Here is a 21,778-nt window from a genome sequence, read left to right as displayed (position 1 = left end):
CCGCAGGAGCGACGGCGGACGGGTCCCAGGGGGTGTCTTCCCAGCGGTTTTGCCAGTGCACCTGGCCGCGTCACTGCCACCCCAGACAGCACGGACTCAGTCCCAAGGCCAGTGCAAGGCACGTCCAGAAGGAGCGCTCTGGGCGGCATAAACTCTCGTCTCCCAGGCCCCGCCTGACAGCCACGCACTGCGGGAAAGCCGTCGGAGGCACCCTCCGCATTCCTGTCAGGTGCCTCATGCCGTTGGCCCGCGTGAGCAAATGGTGAAACTGAGTCACGGGGGCGGCAAGGGGTTCTGCAGAGGTTGCAGGGCTGAGTCAGGCCAGACGCCGGGAGCTTGCAGGCCTCACGTGAGGTCTACGCCCCAGACCAGGAGCCGGACCCCCTGAGCCCAGGCCGGGTTCGGGTTCGGGAAGACCTTGTTAGAGCACTTGGAATGGCAAGCCCAGGCGATTGCTTAGAGAGGTCTTAGAGATAGGAAATCCAAGCCAGTCTTGCCCCCAGGCGATGGGTTTAGTTCTTCCCTGACGGGAGATTTTGTAGCAATGGTTAACCCTTAGGCACTGAGATTGCGGGAGCTGCTAGCAAGCAGGAACCTCTTGAGGCGGTGAGCAGCTAGCAACCTTCTCCCTCGGCTTCTGGCGTCCCAGCAGAGTGGGCCCACTAAGCAGCAAAAAGGTACTGCCCCCTGGAGATGTCTCTGACTGGAAAAGGGAAAAAGAGGCAGCTCAGGGCCTTCCGCTCCCGGAACTGGCTCCGGGAAAAGGCTGGCAATCTGGTTTCTCATTCGATTCTAATTAGATATTTAAGCTAAAAATTATCTGCACACTTCTCATACGCATTCAAAAGGCGTCTAAGATATATTTCCCAGTGGGAACGTTGCACAGTGGTGTGTATAGTATGAAGCTATTTCTTTAAGAACAAGTTATACATTAGTATTTGTGTATGAAATAATCTGAAAGAATATACCTAAACTGTTAGAGGCTGTCACCCAAGGAGAACTATCAGTATTAAAAATTTATGAACAGGTTTGGATTTTTACAAGGAGCATGAGTTACTTTTACAATTGGAAGAAAAAGCACAGGCAAAATGGTCTTTTCTGGTTATTTCTCTTTCCATTCCCTATGTTCACTCTCCCCTCTTCTGTCTCTCCTCCCCACTTTAGTTCATATGAGCACCCCTTAGCTGCTAGCTTCTTAGAATAACTTCTCCACTCACCATCCTGGGGTAGTAGTAGGGTGGGGGTGGAAACTAGCACCAGCATATTGCTGGAAGAATCTGAATTGGCACAAAGAACCCTTTGAGAAGGCATCTTGGTGATACAAATCAAGAATCATAAAATGTCCTTGCCCTTTGACCCATTACTTCCACTCCAGGAAATTATTCAAAATATGAGAAAAGCCATATGCCTGAAGATTTTCAATGCATTGTTATTTATTATAACAAGAACAAAAGAAGAAAAACTACTTAAATACCCAAAAACAGCTAAATGTTTAAGTAAAGTATGGTCAATTCACATGATGGGAAAATAGACTCATATACACACACAAAAGAAACAACTTAGCCGGGCGTGGTGGCTCACGCCTGTAATCCTAGCACTTTGGGAGGCTGAGGCGGGCGGATTGCTCAAGGTCAGGAGTTCGAAACCAGCCTGAGCGAGACCCCGTCTCTACCAAAAATAGAAATAAATTAATTGACCAACTAAAAATATATATACAAAAAATTAGCTGGGCATGGTGGCGCATGCCTGTAGTCCCAGCTACTCGGGAGGCTGAGGCAGGAGGATCGCTGAGCCCCGGAGATTGAGGTTGCTGTGAGCTAGGCTGACGCCACGGCACTCACTCTAGCCTGGGCAACAAAGTGAGACTCTGTCTCAAAAAAAAAAAAAAAAAAGAAAGAAACAACTTAAATATCCAGCAGTATATGATTAGTTATATAAAATTTTATATAGTCCATTAAATCCATGCAGCCATCAGAAACAATTATGTATGCCTATATTTATTGACATGGAAACATATCTATGATATATAATTAAGTGAAAAAAAGTCAGGTTATAAAGTAATCTAGCATAACTTTTTAGGCCTGTGCAGTGGCTCATGCCTGTAATCCTAGCACTCTGGGAGGCGGAGGCAGGAGGATCGCTTGAGCTCAGGAGTTTAAGGTTGTTGTGAGCTAGGCTGACACCATAGCACTCTAGCCCTGGTGACAGAGCCAGAGCAAGACTCTGTCTCTCATATATATATATATTTTAGTTGGCCAATGAATTTCTTTCTATTTATAGTAGAGACAGGGTCTCACTCTTGCTCAGGCTGGTTTCCAACTCCTGACCTTGAGTGATTCACCCGCCTCCCAGAGTGCTAGGATTACAGGCATGAGCCACCACACCCAGAGGAGACTCTGTCTCAAAAAGAAAAAATAGGCCGGGCGAAGTAGCTCACATCTGTAATCCTAGCACTCTGGGAGGCGGAAGAATCACTCAAGGTCAGGAGTTCAAGACCAGCCTGAGGAATAGTGAGATCCCATCTCTACTAAAAATAGAAAGAAATTAATTGGCCAACTAATATATATAGAAAAAATTAGCTGGGCATGGTGGCGCATGCCTGTAGTCCCAGCTACTTGGGAGGCTGAGGCAGCAGGATTGCTTGAGCCCAGGAGTTTGAGGTTGCTGTGAGCTAGGCTGATGCCACTGCACTCTAGCCAGGCAACAGAGTGAGACTCTGTCTAAAAAAAAAAAAAAAAGAAAGAAAAGAAAGAAAGAAAGAAAGAAAGAAAAGAAAACAATGTAGTAAAAATATCTATATGGCCAGTCAAGGTGGCTCACGCCTATAATCCTAGCACTCTGGGAGGCCGAGGTGGGCAGATCCCTCAAGGTCAGAAGTTCGAAACCAGCCTGAGCGAGACCCCATCTCTACTAAAAATAGAAAGAAATTAATTGGCCAACTAAAAATATGTATACAAAAAATTAGCCGGGCATGGTGGCACATGCCTGTAGTCCCAGCTACTCGGGAGGCTGAGGCAGTAGGATCACTTGAGCCCAGGAGATTGAGGTTGCTGTGAGCTAGGCTGATGCCACGGCACTCACTCTAGCCTGGGCAAGAGAGTGAGACTCTGTCTTTAAAAAAAAAAGTCTATAATTGGGACATTTTTATGTCCCAATAAATGGAAACTATCACATGTACTATGATTAAAACTATTAAAAACAAGATGCATGAGGAATAAAGGTGGGGGCACCAAAGACAATGGGTATATTGGGGTGTTGGAATTATGGATTTTTCCTCTATTTTCCAAGTTTTATAAAATGTAATTTTTTAATAATAAAAAGTTACTTTTAGCCAAGTGTGATGGCTCATGCCTGTAGCCGTAGCTACTTGGGAGGCTAAGGAGGGAAGATCGCTTGAGCTCATGAGTTTGAGGTCACAGTAAGCTATGATCATGCCACTGCACTCCAGCCCAGGACCCTGTCTCTCTTAAAAAAAAAAAAAAAAAAGGCCGGGCGTGGTGGCTCATGCCTGTAATCCTAGCACTCTGGGAGGCTGAGGTGGGTGGATTGCTCAAGGTCAGGAGTTCGAAACCAGCCTGAGCAAGACCCCATCTCTACTAAAAATAGAAAGAAATTAATTGGCCAACTAAAAATATATATACAAAAATTTAGCCGGGCATGGTGGTGCATGCCTATAGTCCCAGCTACTCGGGAGGCTGAGGCAGTAGGATCACTTGAGCCCAGGAGTTTGAGGTTGCTGTGAGTGAGGCTGATGCCACAGCACTCACTCTAGCCTGGGCAACAAAGTGAGATTCTGTCTCAAAAAAAAAAAAAAAAGTTACTTTAAAAGAGTAGTTAGTGGTTTTCTGGTGGGTGAAGGGTGGATAGCATATCTGAATCATCTGGGGAACATTTTCACGATGCCAATTCTCAGAACTTTTCCCACTCCAACCAAAATGCCAGGTGTTAATAACTCCTCTGATGATGTCCTCAATTACCTGATCTTGCTCCAGGCAGAATTAGACACTCTCTCCTCTGGGCTCCCACAAACCTTTAGGTCACTTCTGTTTATGTATCTGTCCCTTCCACCTTGTGCTTACAACAGAAATAACCATTTTTTAAAAACATTTATTTATTTATTTATTTTTGAGACAGAGTCTCACTCTGTTGCCTGGGCTAGAGTGCCGTGGCATCAGCCTAGCTCACAGCAACCTCAAACTCCTGGGCTCAAGCAATCCTGCTGCCTCAGCCTCCCGAGTAGCTGGGACTACAGACATGCACCACCATGCCTGGCTAAAGAAATAACCATTTATTGAATGCCAGGCAATTTGCTAAACACTTTTACATCCATTCTAATTATAAATTTCTTTACTACTTTGTGAAGTAAATATTATTTCGTAGATGAGCAAACAAGAAAGTTAGGTGACCTACTCACAGTGACATAGCAGTAAGTAGTAGTGCCAGGGTCCGAAGGCAGGTAGTAGTCCAGCTCTGAAGCCCCCTGCTGATAATTCTTGGACATCCTGCCTCCTACTAACTTGAGAGCTCCCCAAGAGCAGGGTTCATCTCTGAAGGCCCAGAGGAATCAACACAGTGCTGGCATGTGGAAGGTTCTTCACAAACATAAGCAGAGTAAGTGAAGATCTGCCTTGGAAAAGGCCGGGGCCATGTCTCATGTGCTGCGTGATGCAGGTTCAACTTTGACCCTCTGAAAATAGGAATCTCCACAGAAGTTGGCCAAGGGGATCTTTAACATCTTCCTGGAAACATGTCTTGCCTGCTCCCATTCCTTACTTATTCTTGCCAACCATAATTGCCTCTTTTCCTCCTAGAGGGACACTTCCAGGCAGTAAACCACCCACTTAGCTGGTTCCTCTGAACAACAGCAGCAAACCTTTCCCACCTTTCCTTCTAGAATCCCCTCAGGAAGGGGCTGCAGACATCAAACCCACAGAGGTAGCAGCTCACGAGAGGTGATCGACCCGAGTATCACCTCCACTTTGCAGAGTCGCGCATGGTTTGCACATGATGCACACATGGTAGCTTCCTATTTTGGACTTTCCCCAAATTAATCTTTCCTTATTGTTCCCCTTCAGGTGGTTACCTCTCATCTCCTTGTGATCTGTTCCTTCCTGCTTCTCATTCCAGACACTGCAATCAACTCCTGGTGTTAGTGAGCATAGTTATCTGAAGCAAGGAAAGGCAGTGGTTCAGGAACTTGAGAATTAGGCTAATTTTATATGCTAAATGGCAAAATTGCCTGAGAAAGCTGCTGGTTTCTGAAGGATGAAAACCCTTCCAAGACACCAGCTCCAAGTTCAGCTTGCTCAGATTTGAGCCCAACCCTGCCATTTACCGGCTGGATGACCCCACACATGTTGTCTCTTGTCCTCAGTTGTTTCAGTTGTGAAGGGGGAAGAAGAGTAACAGCTTTTACCTTGTAAGATCTGACAAAGATTGAAAGAAATAACACCTTAGCCAGTACTTGTCACATGGAAACGCTCAATTAATGTTGACTCTTTACTATTTTTACTTCACACTTTTCACTTTCCATTTTATCCAGGGCAGAGCCATCGTCTGTGTCTCAGTCTGCCACAGATCAGAAGAACTGAGTAGGTTGGGAAAGTGATCAGAATTAAGTATTTTAGATTCAGTGGAAGAAATCACTGGCCATCTCACCTTGCATTCTTCGTATGAAGTTCACAGATTATTCCAGCAAATAAGGTGCTAAAGGAGTGTTTTTTTTGTTTTTTTTTGTTTTTTTTTTTTTGAGACAGAGTCTCACTTTGTTGCCCAGGCTAGAGTGAGTGCCGTGGCGTCAGCCTGGCTCACAGCAACCTCAATCTCCCGGGCTCAGCGATCCTCCTGCCTCAGCCTCCCGAGTAGCTGGGACTACAGGCATGCGCCACCATGCCCGGCTAATTTTTTGTATATATATTTTTATTTTTTTTTTTTATTTTTTTTTTCAGGGCTTCCTCTTCTTGGTAATATATATATTTTTAGTTGGTCAATTAATTTATTTCTATTTTTTTTGGTAGAGACGGGGTCTCGCTCAGGCTGGTTTCGAACTCCTGACCTTGAGCAATCCGCCCGCCTCGGCCTCCCAAAGTGCTAGGATTACAGGCGTGAGCCACCGCGCCCGGCCTAAAGGAGTGTTTTTAAAAGGCAGAATGGATAATAGTCTGCCCTAAGCATGCTATTAATAGAACAGTTGCTTGAGCAAAGAGATTTTTCTTTTTTTTTTTTTTTTTTTGAGACAGAGTCTCACTCTCTTGCCCAGGCTAGAGTGAGTGCCATGGAGTCAGCCTAGCTCACAGCAACCTCAAATTCCTGGACTCAAGCAATCCTTCTGCCTCAGCCTCCCGAGTAGCTGGGACTACAGGCATGTGCCACCATGCCCGGCTAATGTTTTCTATATATATTAGTTGGCCAATTAATTTCTTTCTATTTATAGTAGAGACGGGGTCTCGCTCTTGCTCAGGCTGGTTTCAAACTCCTGACCTCGAGCAATCCGCCCGCCTCGGCCTCCCAGAGTGCTAGGATTACAGGCGTGAGCCAACACGCCCGGCCCAAAGAGATTTTCTGTGTATGCATGGGAGTGGGGGTGTTAAAGTAAATGAATTAATAAACAATCCACAGTCTATGAGGGACTACACCTCCCACAGGCCTCTGAGAGGTAAGTGTGTCCTCAGGTCTTTGGCCCATGTGCAAGGAAGACATAGGTCCACTGACACTCTGGCAAAAGGATGGGAAGATGGAACAGGGGAGTGTCTCCATACAGTCCATCCCAGAAGAGGGGGACACTATCAGAGGCAGCTGTTCTGCCGGGTGTGCAGGCAAGCCCAGGGCTGATGGGGAAGGCAGCTGGGCCCTTGGTCCACAAAGCAGGGGCTGTAAGGATTCACCCACATCCTGGCAGAAGGGTGCATGGGATGCTGGAAGAACCCGGCTCCCTGCCCATTTTCCAGCCTCCAAGGTGGGAGAGAGAACCAGCCAATAGGGTACCTCTGGGGTGGCCAGTGTTCCTGCTGTTTGGAGCTGGGTGCTCTTCCACCTGGAAGGGGAGGGACCAGGCTCCAGTCCAGGGCTGAAATGGTGGGGAGGTGCCCCCAAGTTCAAGGAGAGAGAAAGGTGTGTGGGAGCAGGGGCAGGAAGCCATGGGTTGCAGGGCTGAGGAGAAGCTGCAGGGGGGAGCATTGCAGTGGAGTGACAGGGCTGCTTAGACCCCCCAGGTCAGGGGTGAACATCAGATCCCATGGAAGTGCTGCAGTGTGGCGGGACCTAGCTTTAGGAGAGAATCCTCAGAAAACAGCCCATGTGGAGAAGTAAGACTGCTGGCAAGGGGCCTGGTGGGGCTGTAGACTCTGAGTCCCACAGAAAGCCAAGGGAGTGAAGCTCCCTGGCCATGCCTGGCAGGGCTGTGGCTCATGACACGCAGCCGGCTTGGGCAGGCATGGGCCCAGAGCCCACCTGTTGCTAAATCCAGATTCCTGCAATGCTTGTGTCTGGCCGTAGCCCCAGCTGGCTTCTTGGACCCTGTTCCTGGCTTCAGAGCCCTCTCCCCTTTGGGGAGAAGGGAACAGAATGAACCCACTCTTAACCAGACAGTTAAAGTGTACCATGTCCCAGAGGCCAGGTGGCAAAGGTGGCAAAAGTCACTTGTGGCAGATCTCCACAGGGAAGGTGATTTTTGGGGACTTGGGGTCCTGCTGCCCCTTCCCATAACAAGGGCCTCCCTTCTAACCCTGCCCACACCAGAGGCAGCTGACTCAGATTCGTGGTGTTCCTCAAAGACAGGGCACACAGGGAGGTGATAGTGGTGGCAGCCTGTGAACTAAGTAAGCCTTGCATGGTCCTAGAGCTCTTGCTGGGACTATTCTGCCAGACCCCAACCTCCCCCCTGGAGCCCACCTGGCTGCTGTGGCTGGGGGAGTGGAAGCTCCACAAAGTGGTTTACTGAACTGTGCTTGAGGTGCCTTCACCAATCAGCAGAGGTTAAAACACTGCTCACAAATGTTTCCATACATTAACGCATTTCGACCTCATAGTAATGCGTAAGAGGTATTATCCTCAGAGAGGTTAAAGATAATCAGCTAGAATTCAGCGGTCCCCAGCCTTTCTGGCACTAGGGACCTGTTTCATGGAAGGCAATTTTTCCACGGATGGGGTTGGGGGGTGTGCAGGGAGGAACCGGGAACGGCGGAGCTGTGCGGCCCGACCCCTGACAGGCCACGGACAGTACCCGTCCACAGCCCGGAGGTTGGGGACCGCAGAGATAGATGTTAGCTTCCCTGGGCAGAGACCCTGTTTTGCTGTCAATACCTGGCATATAATAGGGGCTCACTCAGCGTGGAAGGAATGAAGAAATAGACTTGTCCCAGATCCCCTGGCATCGAGGGGCGGTGCTGGAAGGAAGCTTCGGCCTCTTAACTCAGTACCAGTGCCCTTTCCAGCCCTCTGTACCGGGATGGCTGGAGGGCCGTGGGGGTGGCGAGGGGAGCTGACTGGCGGAGCCCACCGGGCTGGCTGCTGAGACGGCTGGAACATGTTTAAGGGCCCTGCTCCCCTGCACACCCTGAGGATATGTGGGGAAAGCCTCGCACTGGGTTCTCTCCAGTTTACTCCTTCCGCTTAGGGGCTCTGTGCCTGGGGTCACCTCTGCCCGGCGAAGACGCAAACTGAAGGGCTACCCCCGCGAGCCTTGGGGGACGGCGGCACCCATCGCGCACAGCCCCGACGGCCGCGCAGCGCCCTCTAGTGCCGGGCAGCGCGGCCCGGCGGTCCGGCCTGCGGCTCCGGCTTCCCGCGGCTCTGCTTCCCGCGGTCCGGCGCGGGCTCCCCGGCGGGGGCGGGATTCGGGGGACGGGAGGCGGGGCCGAGCGGGCGGGGGAGTCTCCGAGAAACTCGCGGCCTTCGGCAGCTTCCCGGCCCGGGAAGTGAGCCGGGGTCGGCGGCAGCAAACAGGAAGTCGGGCTGTAACAAAGAGCGCGGGGGCGGGGAGCCGCGGGACCTCCAGGGCGCCGGGCGACGGCGGCGGCAGGTGGAGGGCTGACCCGGGCGAGCAGGCGCACCTGCCCTTCCGCCGCTGCTGGGGTCGGGCGGCCGGGATCCGGCGGTGCGCCCTGGGCACGACGGAGGGCGCGGCCGCCCAGGGAAAGCCGCTGGGACCTCCCAGGAGCATCCCAGCCCCGGGACGGGACAGTCACAGTTCCTTGAGTGAATCACTTCCATCCCCTTCCCGGAATGCAGCAGGCCACGTGGGGTGGAGGGCTGGGTCCGTTGGTTGATCCTGTGGACCCACCGGGAGAGGCTGGGAGAACTGCGGGGAGGGAGCCTACGGAGAGCCCTGTGGGTCCCAGTTAAGAGATGGAGCTTCCGCACTGCCCGGTCTAGTCGACTGGCCTTATCTAGCCTGCAGTGGGGGGAGGTAGGAGCCAGTGTCCTCTTTTGTTTCCTACCTCCCAAGCAGCCTGACCCTGGCCCTGAGGCAGGAGAGGGGACCCTGGCTGAGCAAGCGGAATAAAGGCAACTCTCCTTCTTCACAGCCCCTCCCTAACGTCCTCCCCAGAGATCTCCAGGTGGTTACCAGCCCTGGAACCCTGGAAAAGCAGCTGTCCTCAGGGCTGGAGGTCACTGTGGGGTCATATTTGTTCTCTGGGCAGGGCACTCCAGGCCGTTATGGAATGGCTAAACTCTTGTGAAATACTCGTGCAAATTAAATATGGACATTTGCTAACCCAGGGAAAGCACTTCACAATGAGTCTAGTCTAGAGCTATTGTCTGGCCAATGAGTCTAGTCTAGAGCTATCGACTGGCCTTGTTTCTGCCAAGCCTGGGATATCTACTGTAAACCTGGACACTCAAGTGGTGGCGAAAGTCTTGGATAGCTTACCTATGATAAGGGGCTGGACCCTCAGGAAATGCTGGGGAGAGCAGGTTCACTGTTGCCTGTTCATGCACCAAGTATCTGCCCAGCTTCTGGTATGATGTTAAGGGCGGAGCCTGGCATGAGCTGCAGGTCAGAGGTACCCAGACCAAGCCCACGCATGGGGCCCTGCTTTTCTGCAGAAAGCCACCTTGGTGGTGGGCTCTCCCAGCTTCCCTGGGAGTGGCTAAGTGGTTGTAGCCAGCCAGCTCCTCTCCAGGGCTCTTCTCTGAGTGTACAGCTGCTCGTGGGGGCCCGCACAGTCTGATGATGTGGACGTGCAGGCCAGCGGGTGTCCTACCTGTCCCCCACATGGGAGCCTCGTCATCTCGCCTTCGTGTCCCAGCCCAGTTTCCCCCGCCCCTCCAGGGCCCGGGAGCTGCTTTCCTGTTTCATTTTGGGCAGGAAGAGTGAGGTCGTGTTGTTCTTCCCCCTGCTGCCGGCTCAGGCTGTGGGAACGGTTCCCTGAATGCTTTCCTGTTTGATACCCTGTGTGTGCAGGGAAGGGAACAGGCAGCGAGAAACAAGGCATGGAGTGTGTGCATGCTCCTGTGTCTCTGGCAGAAGCACCCAGGTCCAGGGCGGGCATGCTGTGACCGAGTCAGGGAGAGGAGAAAGAGGGAGGGCAAGTTGTGCTGCAGACACTGGGCTGTGTTATGAGCCAGGCATCTGGCAGGTCCATTTTGCTTTACTGTGGACAGGCCGAGAGCTGGGAGCATCTGCTCAGCTTTTTGTCAGTGGCTCATTTGTTCTTCGTTTGCTCTCCATGCGGTATGTTTGTGGTTGTAGAGAGAGGACTGTGGCACCCTAGGGACTGTCCTGTGCCTTGGAGGAAGCTAGGCATGAAACTCCTAGCTAGACTGGAAACTCCCTCCTTAGTACCTCTGCAGAGAAACCTGGACTCAGGGAGGGCCACCCACTCTTCTCCTCCCCTGCCCTGTAGCTTTCTATAAGCTCCAGCAGCCCTGGGTGGATGGGGTGCCCCAACTCTCAGCTCTCTTGGCCAATTGCAAGGAGGAAAAATGTAAGGACATCATTCCTCCTGCCCTGTCCCCTGAGACCAGTGCATCCTGCATCAGCAGAAGGAATGACCCAGATGTCATCATGGTTCAGAGACCCCTTCTCTGACCAGAGAATCCTTTTGAATAAGAGAGAAACAGGCAGAACTAGGGAGCCCCATAAGCTTTTTCAGGCTTGTGGAGAGAAAGAAGGATAGATTCAGATTGGGGGGAACATCCACCAAGGAATGGTGGGAGTGTGAAGAGGGAAGTGGGGAGCTGCATCCAACCTCAAAGCCACTGGGCAAGGAAGGCTGGCCGAGGCTGGGGACTCGGGGGTGAGGCTGGGCTCCTGAAGGACTGGAGTGGGACAAGGGCCTGGGGCACAGCACGCCAAACCCAAGCACAGGCCCCAGGGGTTGTGGCAGGGCATGCAGCAGCAGTACAGGAGGGGGGTTTAGAATTCTTAGGTGTGAGAAGACAGGGAGGGGACCCCCCACTCTGCCATCACAAAGACAGGACCCAAGAAGTGATAAACTCCTGTACACATCTGTTCCATATTATAAATACACATTATATACAAAACAATGTTATAAAATGTAGAAAGGTCAGTGCTTCTGATTCTTAAATTATCAAAATACTAGACTCCAAAATAAACTACAAAAAAACAAACAAAATAAAAACTCATATTATTGATTTCTGAAGATCGGCTTTGAGGGTGCTCTTGGGGCAGTAGTGGGTGTGAGCAGAGCCCAGACTCGAGGTTGTCAAAGTGAGTTTTTGAGGGAGGAATGGGTGGCAGCAGCACCCAATTTCTCCCTCATTGGAATTTCTGATGTAACTGCCCTGAGCTCCCCAATTAGGCCTGGCGCCCCTGGCTGGCAGAAGGGGCAGGATCTTGCCTATCTGCTCACAGAAGCCCCAAGGCACCCAGGAGCCAGAAGGTGGTGGGAGCTGGGTAAGGCTGACCAGCATTCCTGCCCAGAAGGCCTAGGCTAGGGAGAGAGGGTGGTGGCATTCTGAGCCAGGCCCACACGCAGTAGTTGAGGCACGGGGCAGAAAATGCTCCTCTCCCTTTGAGCACTCACCTCACCGGCAGGGCAACCGCTGCCATTGCTGCGCCCAGTAGTTTTCCGGCCCTACCCTCACTGGCCCCCTCTCTCCTTTCTAATTTGGGCCCAGCTGTGGCCATGGAGCCTGGGCCAAAGGCACTTTTGGAAACACAGATGCTGATGGAGGCCACAGCAGCTCCAGACCCCATGGGGCCACTGCCACTCTCTCTGGAAACAGGCCAGAGCCCCAGAAGGAACCCTCTGGAGCCACTGCTGGCAGGGTAGGTCCCAGCGGCATCTCTCCTTTCCTCCGTTCCCTGGCTGGTGAAGCTGCCAATCTGATGCCAGACAGACACCCAAAGGTGTGGAAGGGTATTGCATCTCTTGGCAAGTTCACAGTCTGTCCAGTTCATGCCATTCCCTCCTCCTCCTGAGAGCAGCACGTTGCATATTAAAGACGTCCCATCCAGGATGCAATGTAAACAATGCAGAAGGAAGGTCCAGCTGCTGAGCCCAAGCCAGGATGTGCTGGGTAGGCTCCTGCCTTATACCTGGGAGTGTGTGGACAGCAGGAAATGGGTTACCTGACACAGCACTCCCTCCTTGGCTGCCCTGGGCCTCCCCAGGAGAAGCTGGTGGGCAGGCGGGGTGAAGGGCAGGTAAGGTGGTCTTCCTCAGGCTTCTGCCCCAACACACACACGTGCCTGGGAGCTTGTGTTTGTGAGGTGGCCTAATGGAGGAGGCCAGTGGGGAGGGCCAGGAGGGGCACACGGGGTGAGGGCCCCTCACCCGCCAGTGGCTGGCAAGCAGCACCTGGGAGCTGGCCCAGTGCCATGGCCACCCAGCCCAGCACCAACACAGGAGGAAGGGTCCAAGGCCAGGCTTGCCACCACGGCTCCTGTTTCACACCCTCTATGACAATGAGGACAGCAAAGGACCCAAGAGCCACTGAACCTGGCCTGGTGAGGGGGGGTCCGGACCCATCCTTCAGGAGTAGACCATGGAGTCGAAAGAGACCAGGCCACAGAGGGCAGGAGGGCCATGCTAGCGGGGCAGGCAAGCCCAGCACTCACCTCCGTGGCAATGACACACTCGTTCCTCTCCTCTGATATCAAACACACAGACTGGTACATGGAGTCCCTGGGGGAGCATATCGCTGATATCCGACACTCTGGCTTTTCACTGAGGGAACACAAGACAGGAGCGTGAGGGAGGGATGGGGAGAGGACTGGGGGGAGGGTGGGCCCTGGAGGGCCAAAGGGCACCTGCAGAGGTGGTTCTGGGGGAGGACATGGTGGCTGGAGGTGCCCAATGCTGGCCGGGAGGGAGCAGTTAGGAACAGCCCTCAAAGGGCCACAGGACCCCCAACCTTACCAGAAGGATCTTAGGCCTGGAAAAAGGTAGCATTGCCACTAGAGGCAGCCACACTGTGGAAGTCACCAAGGACACACTAGGGCCACCTCACATTTGTGAGCAAACAAGCAAATAGGAGGGAAGGACTAAGGACCCCTGGCAGAAATCTCGTTGGAGGACCTTCCCATCAGTAACAAAAGCCCCTATCTGCTGAAATGCCTCCCCCGGCCTGGCAGGAGCCCATGCAGAACCGTGAAGGGGCCCGGGGCCAGGCCCTGGGCTTCCAGGTGCCGCTTACCTGTGTAACCGCAGTGGTGCCTTCTCTCCTAAGCTCTTGTCACTGTGGGGAAACTTCCCTGGCATGGTCCCCCGCCCCAGGGGTCCTGGGGCCAGATTATAGTCCAATGTGTGGTTTTGCTGTTTGCCACAGTTGGACTTGTCCAAGCCACAGTCCACTTCCAGCTCCTTTTTCTGGTTTGTGTTCTTCAGCTGGGCGGCAGGGATCAGGTTGTCCTTCTGGAAGTCCGACAAGTTGTTCATGGCCTCCCTGCTGCCGTCGTCCGGCCGCCGAAGTCGCAGCTGCCGCACAGCCACCACCACCATGCCCAGCAGCACCAGCAGCACCGCCAGCCCCACACCCAGGGACACAGCCACCCAGGGGAAGCTGGGCGGCAAGCCCATGGGGAACTCGCAGCGGCTGCCCACAAAGCCATAGGGGCAGTTGCAGACGAAGTTGTCCAGGGAGAGGCCAGCGTAGCAGGTGGCCCCGTTGAAGCAGGGCCCAGAAGCACAGGCATCGCTGGGTGTCCGCACCTCGCAGCGCCGGCCAGAGAAGCCGGCAGGGCAGGTGCACATGAGCCCGTTCTCCAAGTCATGGCAAGTGCCGCCGTGGGCACAAGGGCTGCGGGCACAGTCACTGACATGACGTTCACAGTGGGCACCTGTGAATCCAGGACGGCAGCGGCACATGCGTGTTGGACCTCGGTTCAGGCACTGACCCCCTGGGAGGACACATGGGACACAAATCAGCTACAGCCTGGGAACCCCCCCAGGGCAGGGGGTGGGTGCCCCATCCCGGGAATGAATTCACATTCTTCTGTCCCCAGGTACGCAGTCAGCATTTACAGAGAACCCCGCAAAGAGAACTTCACACAGCCAGGAGACCTGGAATGCAGGTTCTCCTTGCCTCAGTGGGCTCGTGTATAAAAATCACTAGCATCTTACAGAACTTTCAAGTAGAATCAGACAGACATGCGTGAGTTTGAACCTTAGCTGACTTTCTCTAACTGGGGACCCAGCACCTGCTACTTTACCTTATCCCTGAGCCTCAGCTTCATCCCACGTCAAATGGGAATAGAAGGTTCTGCCCTTCACGGGGTAGCTCTGAGGGTTGGTGGGAAGGTGCATGAAGGCAAGAGCACATGCTTGGTATGTAGTGAATGCTCAAGTGAGTGCAATTGTCATTTTTCACTTTATCTTCACAACCACAGGAAAGACAGAGGAGGGCATTTTATCTTCCCCATTCAGTGATGAAGAACTGGCAGCTCCAGGGCATTAAATGAGAGCTCAGACTCCATCTCAGCCCATCTAACCTCTCCCCAGCTCCTGAGCTGCTCTCGTGCACGGTGCTGCCTGCCTGCCTCACTGTCTCACTTGGAGGCTGAGTAGACAAGGATTACACATGCTTTGTGTCCCAATAGGTGCTGAGCATTCTAGATGCCTCATGTCACACCATGCTCTATGTGGGCATGTGGCAAGATGAGGTCTCCAGGAGCAGGGCTCTAACCCTGTCACCAGCCTCCCTTCAGGAGGGACACAAAGCCTCCAACATCTCTCTCTCCAGCCCAGGATTTGCTGGGTAGGGTCAGAGGGCAGCCCAGCCAGGACAGGGCTCTGACATGGGAAGCTATGCAGGGTGCACACCAGCCTATCTCCTAAGGCCTGCATGCCACTAACCTGCTCCTTCCAAGCCTCCCAGTTGATCAAGAAAGCTCTTCACCCTCCAGCACAGATAAGGACCCATGTCAGACTTCCCAGAGTGACAGACAAAGCCTCTTTCCTCTCCTGACCCTCCCTCACCAGAAGGGCAAGCCCACCAGGGTAGCAAGGCGACGGGACGCACCATTGGCACACGGGTTGCTGGTACACCTGTCCACTTTCTTCTCGCAGTTGGAGCCAGTGAAGTTGGGGGGGCATTCACAGGCATAGCTGGCCCCCTGGTTGCGCTCTCGGCAGGAGCCCCCATTGAAGCAGGGGGAGTCAGCACAGCTCAAGGTACTATGCTCACAGTGCAGGCCGTAGTAGCCTGGGGGACACAGGCAGTGGTAGCCATCCTCCTGATCCTGGAGAGAGACCACAAAGGGGCCAAAATCAGACCCTGGGAGGCAAGGATGCGTGACTGGAGGCTGGGCTCCACTGCCCACAATGCCTGTCCACGGCTGCACATCCACTGGCCACCTGGCTGGGGGATGCCTGGACACCACCTGACTTGACCTCTGCCTTCCTGTGCTAGTGTGGCCCTCACCTTACAGCTGCCCCCATTGCGACAAGGGTTGCTGTCACACTCGCTGAGCTCCAGCTCACAGTCCACGCCAGTGTAACCTGGGCGACAGGTGCAGGTGTAGCTTCGCTGCCCACTGTTGGAGCATGTTGCCCCATTCTTGCATGGGGAGTGGTGGGTGCAGTAGTTGAGATCTGCAGAGACAGGAACCAAGCGGCTGAGCAAGGCCAGGGGATGCTCCCACCTCCAGGCTCCTCGCAGTACAAGTTCACCCCCATGTTTGGCCCAAAGAGGCTCCAACTTAAAGTCTTTCAGGCCCAAACAGCCTTCCTCTCCAACCAATGGAATCATGTTTTCTGAAACATCTTGAATCATGTATGACCAGTGCAGTCAACCAAGGTTGAAATAACACGGCTGGATGACATCCTGCCAGGTAAGCTCACAAACGCTGCCAGCCAGTAGGAAGAAGGTAAGGAAGAGGAGGGGAGGGCAAGGCCACATGTCAGGGAGGAAGTCAGAAAAGGCTTCATGGAGGAGGGGAGGATGAGATAAGCCTGGAAGGAGGGATAAAATTTCAACAGGTGGAAATGGTAGAGGTAAGATAAGAGCCACCATAGGTAGTGACCAGACATTTTTTAAAGGAGGAGGTGTTACAGGGCTATTTTGAAATATAAGTATTTGTCTTCTTATTTGGGAAGGACAGGGAGGGAGAATCAGACAGAGCAAATATATGCAAGGCTGTGTTTACACATGATGAGTGTATGACGACTGTATCACCTGGGAGCAAATGTGGGGGAGAAGAAAGAGAATGAGCAGGTGTGTGCGTGTTGGGGTGGGGACGGGGACACACACACACACACACACAGAATACAGGGACTGATTCCCAAGCCCCTCGTTGACAGCAAGTCAGGGCCTGGGCAAGTTCTTCCCATCTTGCCAAGCCCCTGCCCACCCTCCCCAGGCCTGTGCTGCTGACTCTGACAGCAGGCACACCATTTGGACCCTGAAAATGGGAGGCACAGGCTGCAGCTGGCTACCAGGATGCAGGTAAAATGGCTCCCTTGCCCAAGGTTGGGGCTCAAAGAGCCCTGTGTAGCCAGAAGAGTGACTCACTCCCCGAACACCAGGCAGGGACAGCACAGGCACAGGCAGCTGCCTGGCAAATGCAACTGGGGAAGAGCAAGGGAGGCTGTTTGTGCCCACACCGAAAAGTCGGTTAGCTATCACTCCGCCCAGAGGCCCAGCTCCCCCACAGCCCCTGGCAGCCGGTGGGCACACCCCACCAGACAGCTGTTTAGGGGAGAGCTGCTCAAACAGCCTGGAAGGTAAGCAAACACTTAGGGGGTTAATAGGTAACTACAAGCAGAAAGCGGAACTGAGCCTGGCATCACTCTCTCTTCGTCTTTGCTAGAATTTATGAGTGTAACCTCCAGGCCACCAACCTGTCACCCTCCTGGCTTCTTCAGCCACCCTGGGCCTCTAGCATCTGGAGAAGAAGTACCCACCAGCTCATTCTAGGCCAGTTGTAAAGGTCCTTAAAAGTCCCAAGATCCTTGAAGGATAATGGTAAAACCAAGGCAGACGTCACCAGGATCCAGGCGACAACTCTGGTTCCCACTCCCTGCTCCATCTTTCCCACCCACTCTGCATCCTCTCCTCGCCCCGACTCACCTTGGTCACAGAACAGGCCTCCCCAGCCCTCATCACAAGTACACTGCCAGGGGCTGCTGCAGGTGCCGTGGCGACAGCCATTGTGGGGGATGCATTTGTTGCACAGGCGGCCCTGCCAGCCTGGGCGGCAGCTGGGGGACAAAAGGGAGGCTGAGAGTGAGGTGAGAGGCCTGGCCAAGGGAGTGTGCCCCCTCACCACTTCCTGCCCCTACTCACAGGCACTCTGCTGGCTTGCTGCAGTAGCCGTTCTGTTCGTGACAGCCAGAAAGACAGATTGCTAAGGAAAGAAGACAGGGCTGAGTGAGGCCGGGATGCCAAGGACTCTGAAGTCTTCCTCTCCCCTCCTGGCCCTGGGGGTATCCTGGCTCTCCTGGGCTCACTTCCCACTCCTGGCCTCCCAGAGGGGCCCTGGGTATCTTAAAGGGAAACAATGACAGAGGGAAGGAGAATCCAAGCTGGATGGAATGCAGTAATGGGGTCTTTGTGGGCTCTGGCATGATGGGGAGGAGCACTGGGAAGAGACAGGAGGTCTGAGTCCACACCCTCCCTCAGCATCCCCAGGCGTCCCTGAGGCCCAGCTGGAGGGCTGCCCAGACCCCGTCTTCAGGGGAGGCAAGCTGTGGCCGAGAAGACTCCACTGTGTTTGCTCAGGGGACCCCCCACCACCATGCAGGTGGGAGCTTGGCTACTTACGCTGTTGGCAGTATTCCCCAGTCCAACCAGGCAGACAGGACAGGTTGCCATCGGGCTGGCACACGTAGTGGCCAAAGTGATCATTGCGCTTCTTGCACAAGCGTGAACAGCTGTCCCCATAGTAGTTGTCACTGCAGATGACCCGGTAAGAGTATCGCAGCTTCGTGAGGGTGCTATTTTGCTCGTCCTGTAACCAGTTCTGACCCACAGCGAGGGAGCCCTGGATGGAGATCTTGCTGATGAGTGCATCTGGTGGCAAGGCCTCTGGAGGGGCAGAGGGGCAGGTCAGGGAGAGGCAGCCAGTCCCCAAGGGTGCCAGCAACTGCTGGCCAATACCCTTCTTGGCTGTGATGATGGTGAGCAGCCAAGAAATCAGCCCAGTTGTCCAAGCGACCCCCACCTGCCAGCAAGCACAGGCCAGAGGGATCTGAAAGTCCCACTACTCAGCTGACCTGTGTGTGTGCATGTCAGGGGTCCTGATATCATTCAAAAAGGGGACAATAGAAGGATGTTAAGATATTCCAGAGTCCTGGAGGCCGAAAGAGGAAAAGAGGTCAAAATGGGGGTGAAAAAAGGAAATAAAAGGAAAAAGAAAGAAAAAGAAAAGCTCTCCATGCTGGGGAGGACTCTGGGAGCAGAGGCTCCTTTGGTGCCCATCCAGGGGTTCTGCCCCCAGAGGTGGGTAGTGGTTTTCTTTTTCCTTTTCAAAGTGAGAATTGTTGTGCTGCTGAAATATCCTTTTCCTCTGTGTCAGAACAACATCCCAAAGCCATTATTCCCTTTCCAAAGGAGCGGAATTCGCGAAAGGTGTAAAATACAGGAAGAGGCCCGTCAGCGGCGCTGGCAGCTTCGGCCTTTCTCACCGCCGTGCTCCCCGCGTTCCCACGCCAAAAATAACCCGCAGGAAACGCAATTGTGCTCTGAGTCCAGGCAGCGGGCGGAATCTGAGCGTCCAGCGCGGGGCGCAGCTCCGGGCCAAGCTAAGCGTCCTGCCTTCCACCCCCAACCCCGCACTTCCCCCGCCTCTAACACGTTAACTCTTTCAGCGCTGCGCCGTGTCGCCCCCCTGTGGCGGCGGCGCGAGCTACTCACCTGGCCGCAGGTCGTCTCCTGGCGCGTGCCAAGCTTCGATGATGAGTGAGAAGGTACCCTGGGAAAGAGGGTGGGGGACGGAGAGATAGCGAGATGAGCAGGGGGGAGAGGTGGGGGTGCCTGCAGCAGCCGGTTTAATTAACCTAATTGCAGGATATAGTTACTGCGCCCGGGTGGACATAACGGGTCTGCGCGCAGTGTAGCGCTCGAGCCGGGAAGGTTAGAGGAGAACCCCGGGGAGGAGGAGGGTTGAGGGATGGGAGAGTGTAAGCGAGAGCCATAGTGTTGGGGGGGGGGGTACCTCGCCAGGGTGGTAGGTAATGCGAATCGTGTCCCAAGAGCTGGGGGAAGGGAGAGTGTAAAACTGGGAAGAGGGAGGCTGGTGAGAGCCTTCTCTGGGATGAGGTCCCAGGAGAGAGTTGGGAAGAAAGAGCCAGGAGCGAATGCACGCTGAGGTGCTTTTTTTTGGGGGGGGGGTGAAGGAGGATATCTGGGGAGGGGGTTTTGGTCCTAGGGTGCCTCTTCTTCTTGGCTTCCGTGACCTCCCAATGCGCCCAGGCTGTGCTCACCGGCCAGGTGAAATTGAAGGGCAGTTGGAGAGGGTTGCGGCCCCCGCCGCTGGTGTCCTCCCGGACTGCGAAGGAGTTGATGCCCAATACCGGCGTGGAGACGCTGCCGAAGGTGCAGGGCCCGGGCGAGACGATCGCCTGGAAGTGCTTAAGGCAGACGCGGAAGAAAGTCCGGCAGCCGGGCTCGCACGGCCGCCCACTGGCCAGCACACCGCGCTCGTTGGCGAACTCCTGCAGCTGCAGCTGGAAGACGCCGGAGCCGGCCGCTCTCTATTGCACAGGGATCGAGGGAAGGAAGGAGGGGATCGGTCAGCTCAGCTGGCTCTCGGGGCTCAGGCCCAGAGCGCGGCAGGAGGGAACGGAGAGGGCGCGGGACGTTACCTGCTGCCAAAGTGCCACCAGCAGCAGTAGCGCCCAGCCAGAGGCGCTCCGGGACGCTGCCGCCATCCCCCTTGGAGCGTAGCTCTCTCCACCCGCTGGCCCTGAATCTGGTTCTGTTCTAGACGCTGTTTTCCCGCGCGTCCGCCCGCCGGCGCGGTCCCTGAAAAGCCGAGCTCCTCTCGGGACACTGCTCCCCCTGGCCTTTTCGCTAGCTCCGCTGCAGCTACCGCGGTAGGTAATCCAGGTGAGGGCGGCTGGGCGGCGTCCGCGTGGAGGACTTGTCCTTGGGCTAATCCAGGGGCTGAAAGCGGGCTAGTGCCCGAGTACAGTGCACCGAGGCGGCTTGGGCTGCGGCTCTTAGCCTCGTGTTCCCGGCCTGCGCGCAGCGCCGCTACTGAAACCTGCGCTCTCAGGAGCCTTCCTTATATATATTGGCTCCTCTCCTCTCTGCCTGTCACTCAGACTCATGGTCACTTTCCCCTCCCCTCTGGGCTGCTAGCTGCTACAGTCCCAGCGCCGCCGGGAGGGGGCCTCCGCCCCCGCCCCCCTCCCGGGCAGCCAGTCCGGCTTAGGTCCCCGCCCCTCGGTGCTGCTCCCAACCCCTGGGTACCTCAGCTCTGCGCGTGCCGAGGTGAACCGGTCATCGGAGATCGCTGGGTTAAGGGCTGAGACCCTGGCCGCTGGAGGATAGGGGGAGCTGGCCGGGGAATGGGGCGGGAGGTGAGTGAGTGGTTCCGGGATGGTCCTGGGGGCGGAGACACTAGGGAGTCCCCATAGGCGGTGTGTCGGCAGCGGGCGCTAGTTACCTGCTGTCCTTGGGCAGGTAAAAGAACTTAAGGCCGGAAAGCGAAAACCAGCCTCAGGGGACTCCAATCTCCTTTTCCTTCCTGGAGCTTTGGGAGTCCTAGCCAAGCAACGAGCGCCCACCCACCACGCGTCCCCGGCTCAGCAGGGAAGCTGGCAGTCGCGATAACCTCTCCGCGATAACCTCTCCGTGCCACTCCGAGCAAGGCGAGGGGCCACGCGTCTGAGACTGGGGCCCTCTCCCTACACCTGGGGGGCCTCCTCCTCCCTAGCTGTGGGGACGTGCCCAGCGCGTGCCTTCTCCTTTTGCTCTTCCCCCGAACCACCCCCCGCTCCCCGCCTCTGCCTGTGTTTGGCGCGTGCCAACACCCAGACGCTCGGTCCTCGAGGTGGGGGAAGGCAGTGCATGGTCCGGGAGGTAGGAGGGGGTGCTTGCTCAGCTGTATGGTAATAAGGTTCTGGCCCCGCCTCCAATGCTTCCCCTCACCTGGGTTCCGCTTCAGCTCCAGCGCCCTTCTCCCCCCACCCCAGCAGCCCCAAGCCCAGGCCGCGTCCTGTAGCTCCGCTGGGGCAGGGAGGAACTCTTTTGGCTCGAGAGTTGGCTCAGGCCACTGGAGAGTCAAGGTGAGGGGGCTGAGGCCAGGCAGGCCCAGGTCCTCTCTTCTTAGGGCGAGATGTGGGGTGGAACTGGAGGCGCGTGGATTTGTTTGAGTTTCAGGCGGCTTCACACGCCTCGCCCTCGAGGCTCCCCCGGGTGGCCC

At 54.8% G+C, this 21,778-nt stretch overlaps 3 protein-coding genes across 4 annotated transcripts in view; 2 read left to right on the top strand and 1 right to left on the bottom strand.

Annotated features, from left to right (window-relative positions):
* Positions 1-21,778, top strand: part of CCDC32 (coiled-coil domain containing 32) — a 375,634-nt gene that overhangs the window by 20,385 nt on the left and 333,471 nt on the right. The window lies entirely within an intron of this gene.
* RMDN3 (regulator of microtubule dynamics 3) overlaps positions 1-21,778 on the top strand; it is a 230,910-nt gene that overhangs the window by 20,385 nt on the left and 188,747 nt on the right. The gene's annotated exons all lie outside the window — the stretch shown is intronic.
* On the bottom strand, positions 11,569-20,626 carry DLL4 (delta like canonical Notch ligand 4). 2 transcript variants are annotated; one of them, XM_012766453.3, is made up of 12 exons: positions 20,214-20,367; positions 19,833-20,102; positions 19,264-19,321; positions 18,172-18,435; positions 17,695-17,755; positions 17,479-17,609; positions 15,832-16,001; positions 15,430-15,649; positions 14,121-14,308; positions 13,606-13,823; positions 13,028-13,136; positions 11,569-12,505 (listed from the first exon to the last, which is right to left on the bottom strand). In XM_012766453.3, the coding sequence occupies exons 1-12, from the start codon at positions 20,277-20,279 to the stop codon at positions 12,500-12,502; spliced, it is 1,761 nt and encodes a 586-aa protein (XP_012621907.1). In that variant the 5' UTR covers positions 20,280-20,367; the 3' UTR covers positions 11,569-12,499. The 2 variants fall into 2 exon arrangements, with proteins under 2 accessions (XP_012621907.1, XP_012621906.1); XM_012766452.2 differs by having other exon boundaries at positions 13,606-14,308; positions 20,214-20,626.

Source organism: Microcebus murinus, chromosome 6 (assembly GCF_040939455.1).
Source record: "Microcebus murinus isolate Inina chromosome 6, M.murinus_Inina_mat1.0, whole genome shotgun sequence".
Classification (NCBI taxonomy): Eukaryota; Metazoa; Chordata; class Mammalia; order Primates; family Cheirogaleidae; genus Microcebus; species Microcebus murinus.
The sequence above is the reverse complement of the archived record's forward strand: the minus strand, read 5'-3'. Positions and strand labels throughout refer to the sequence as shown.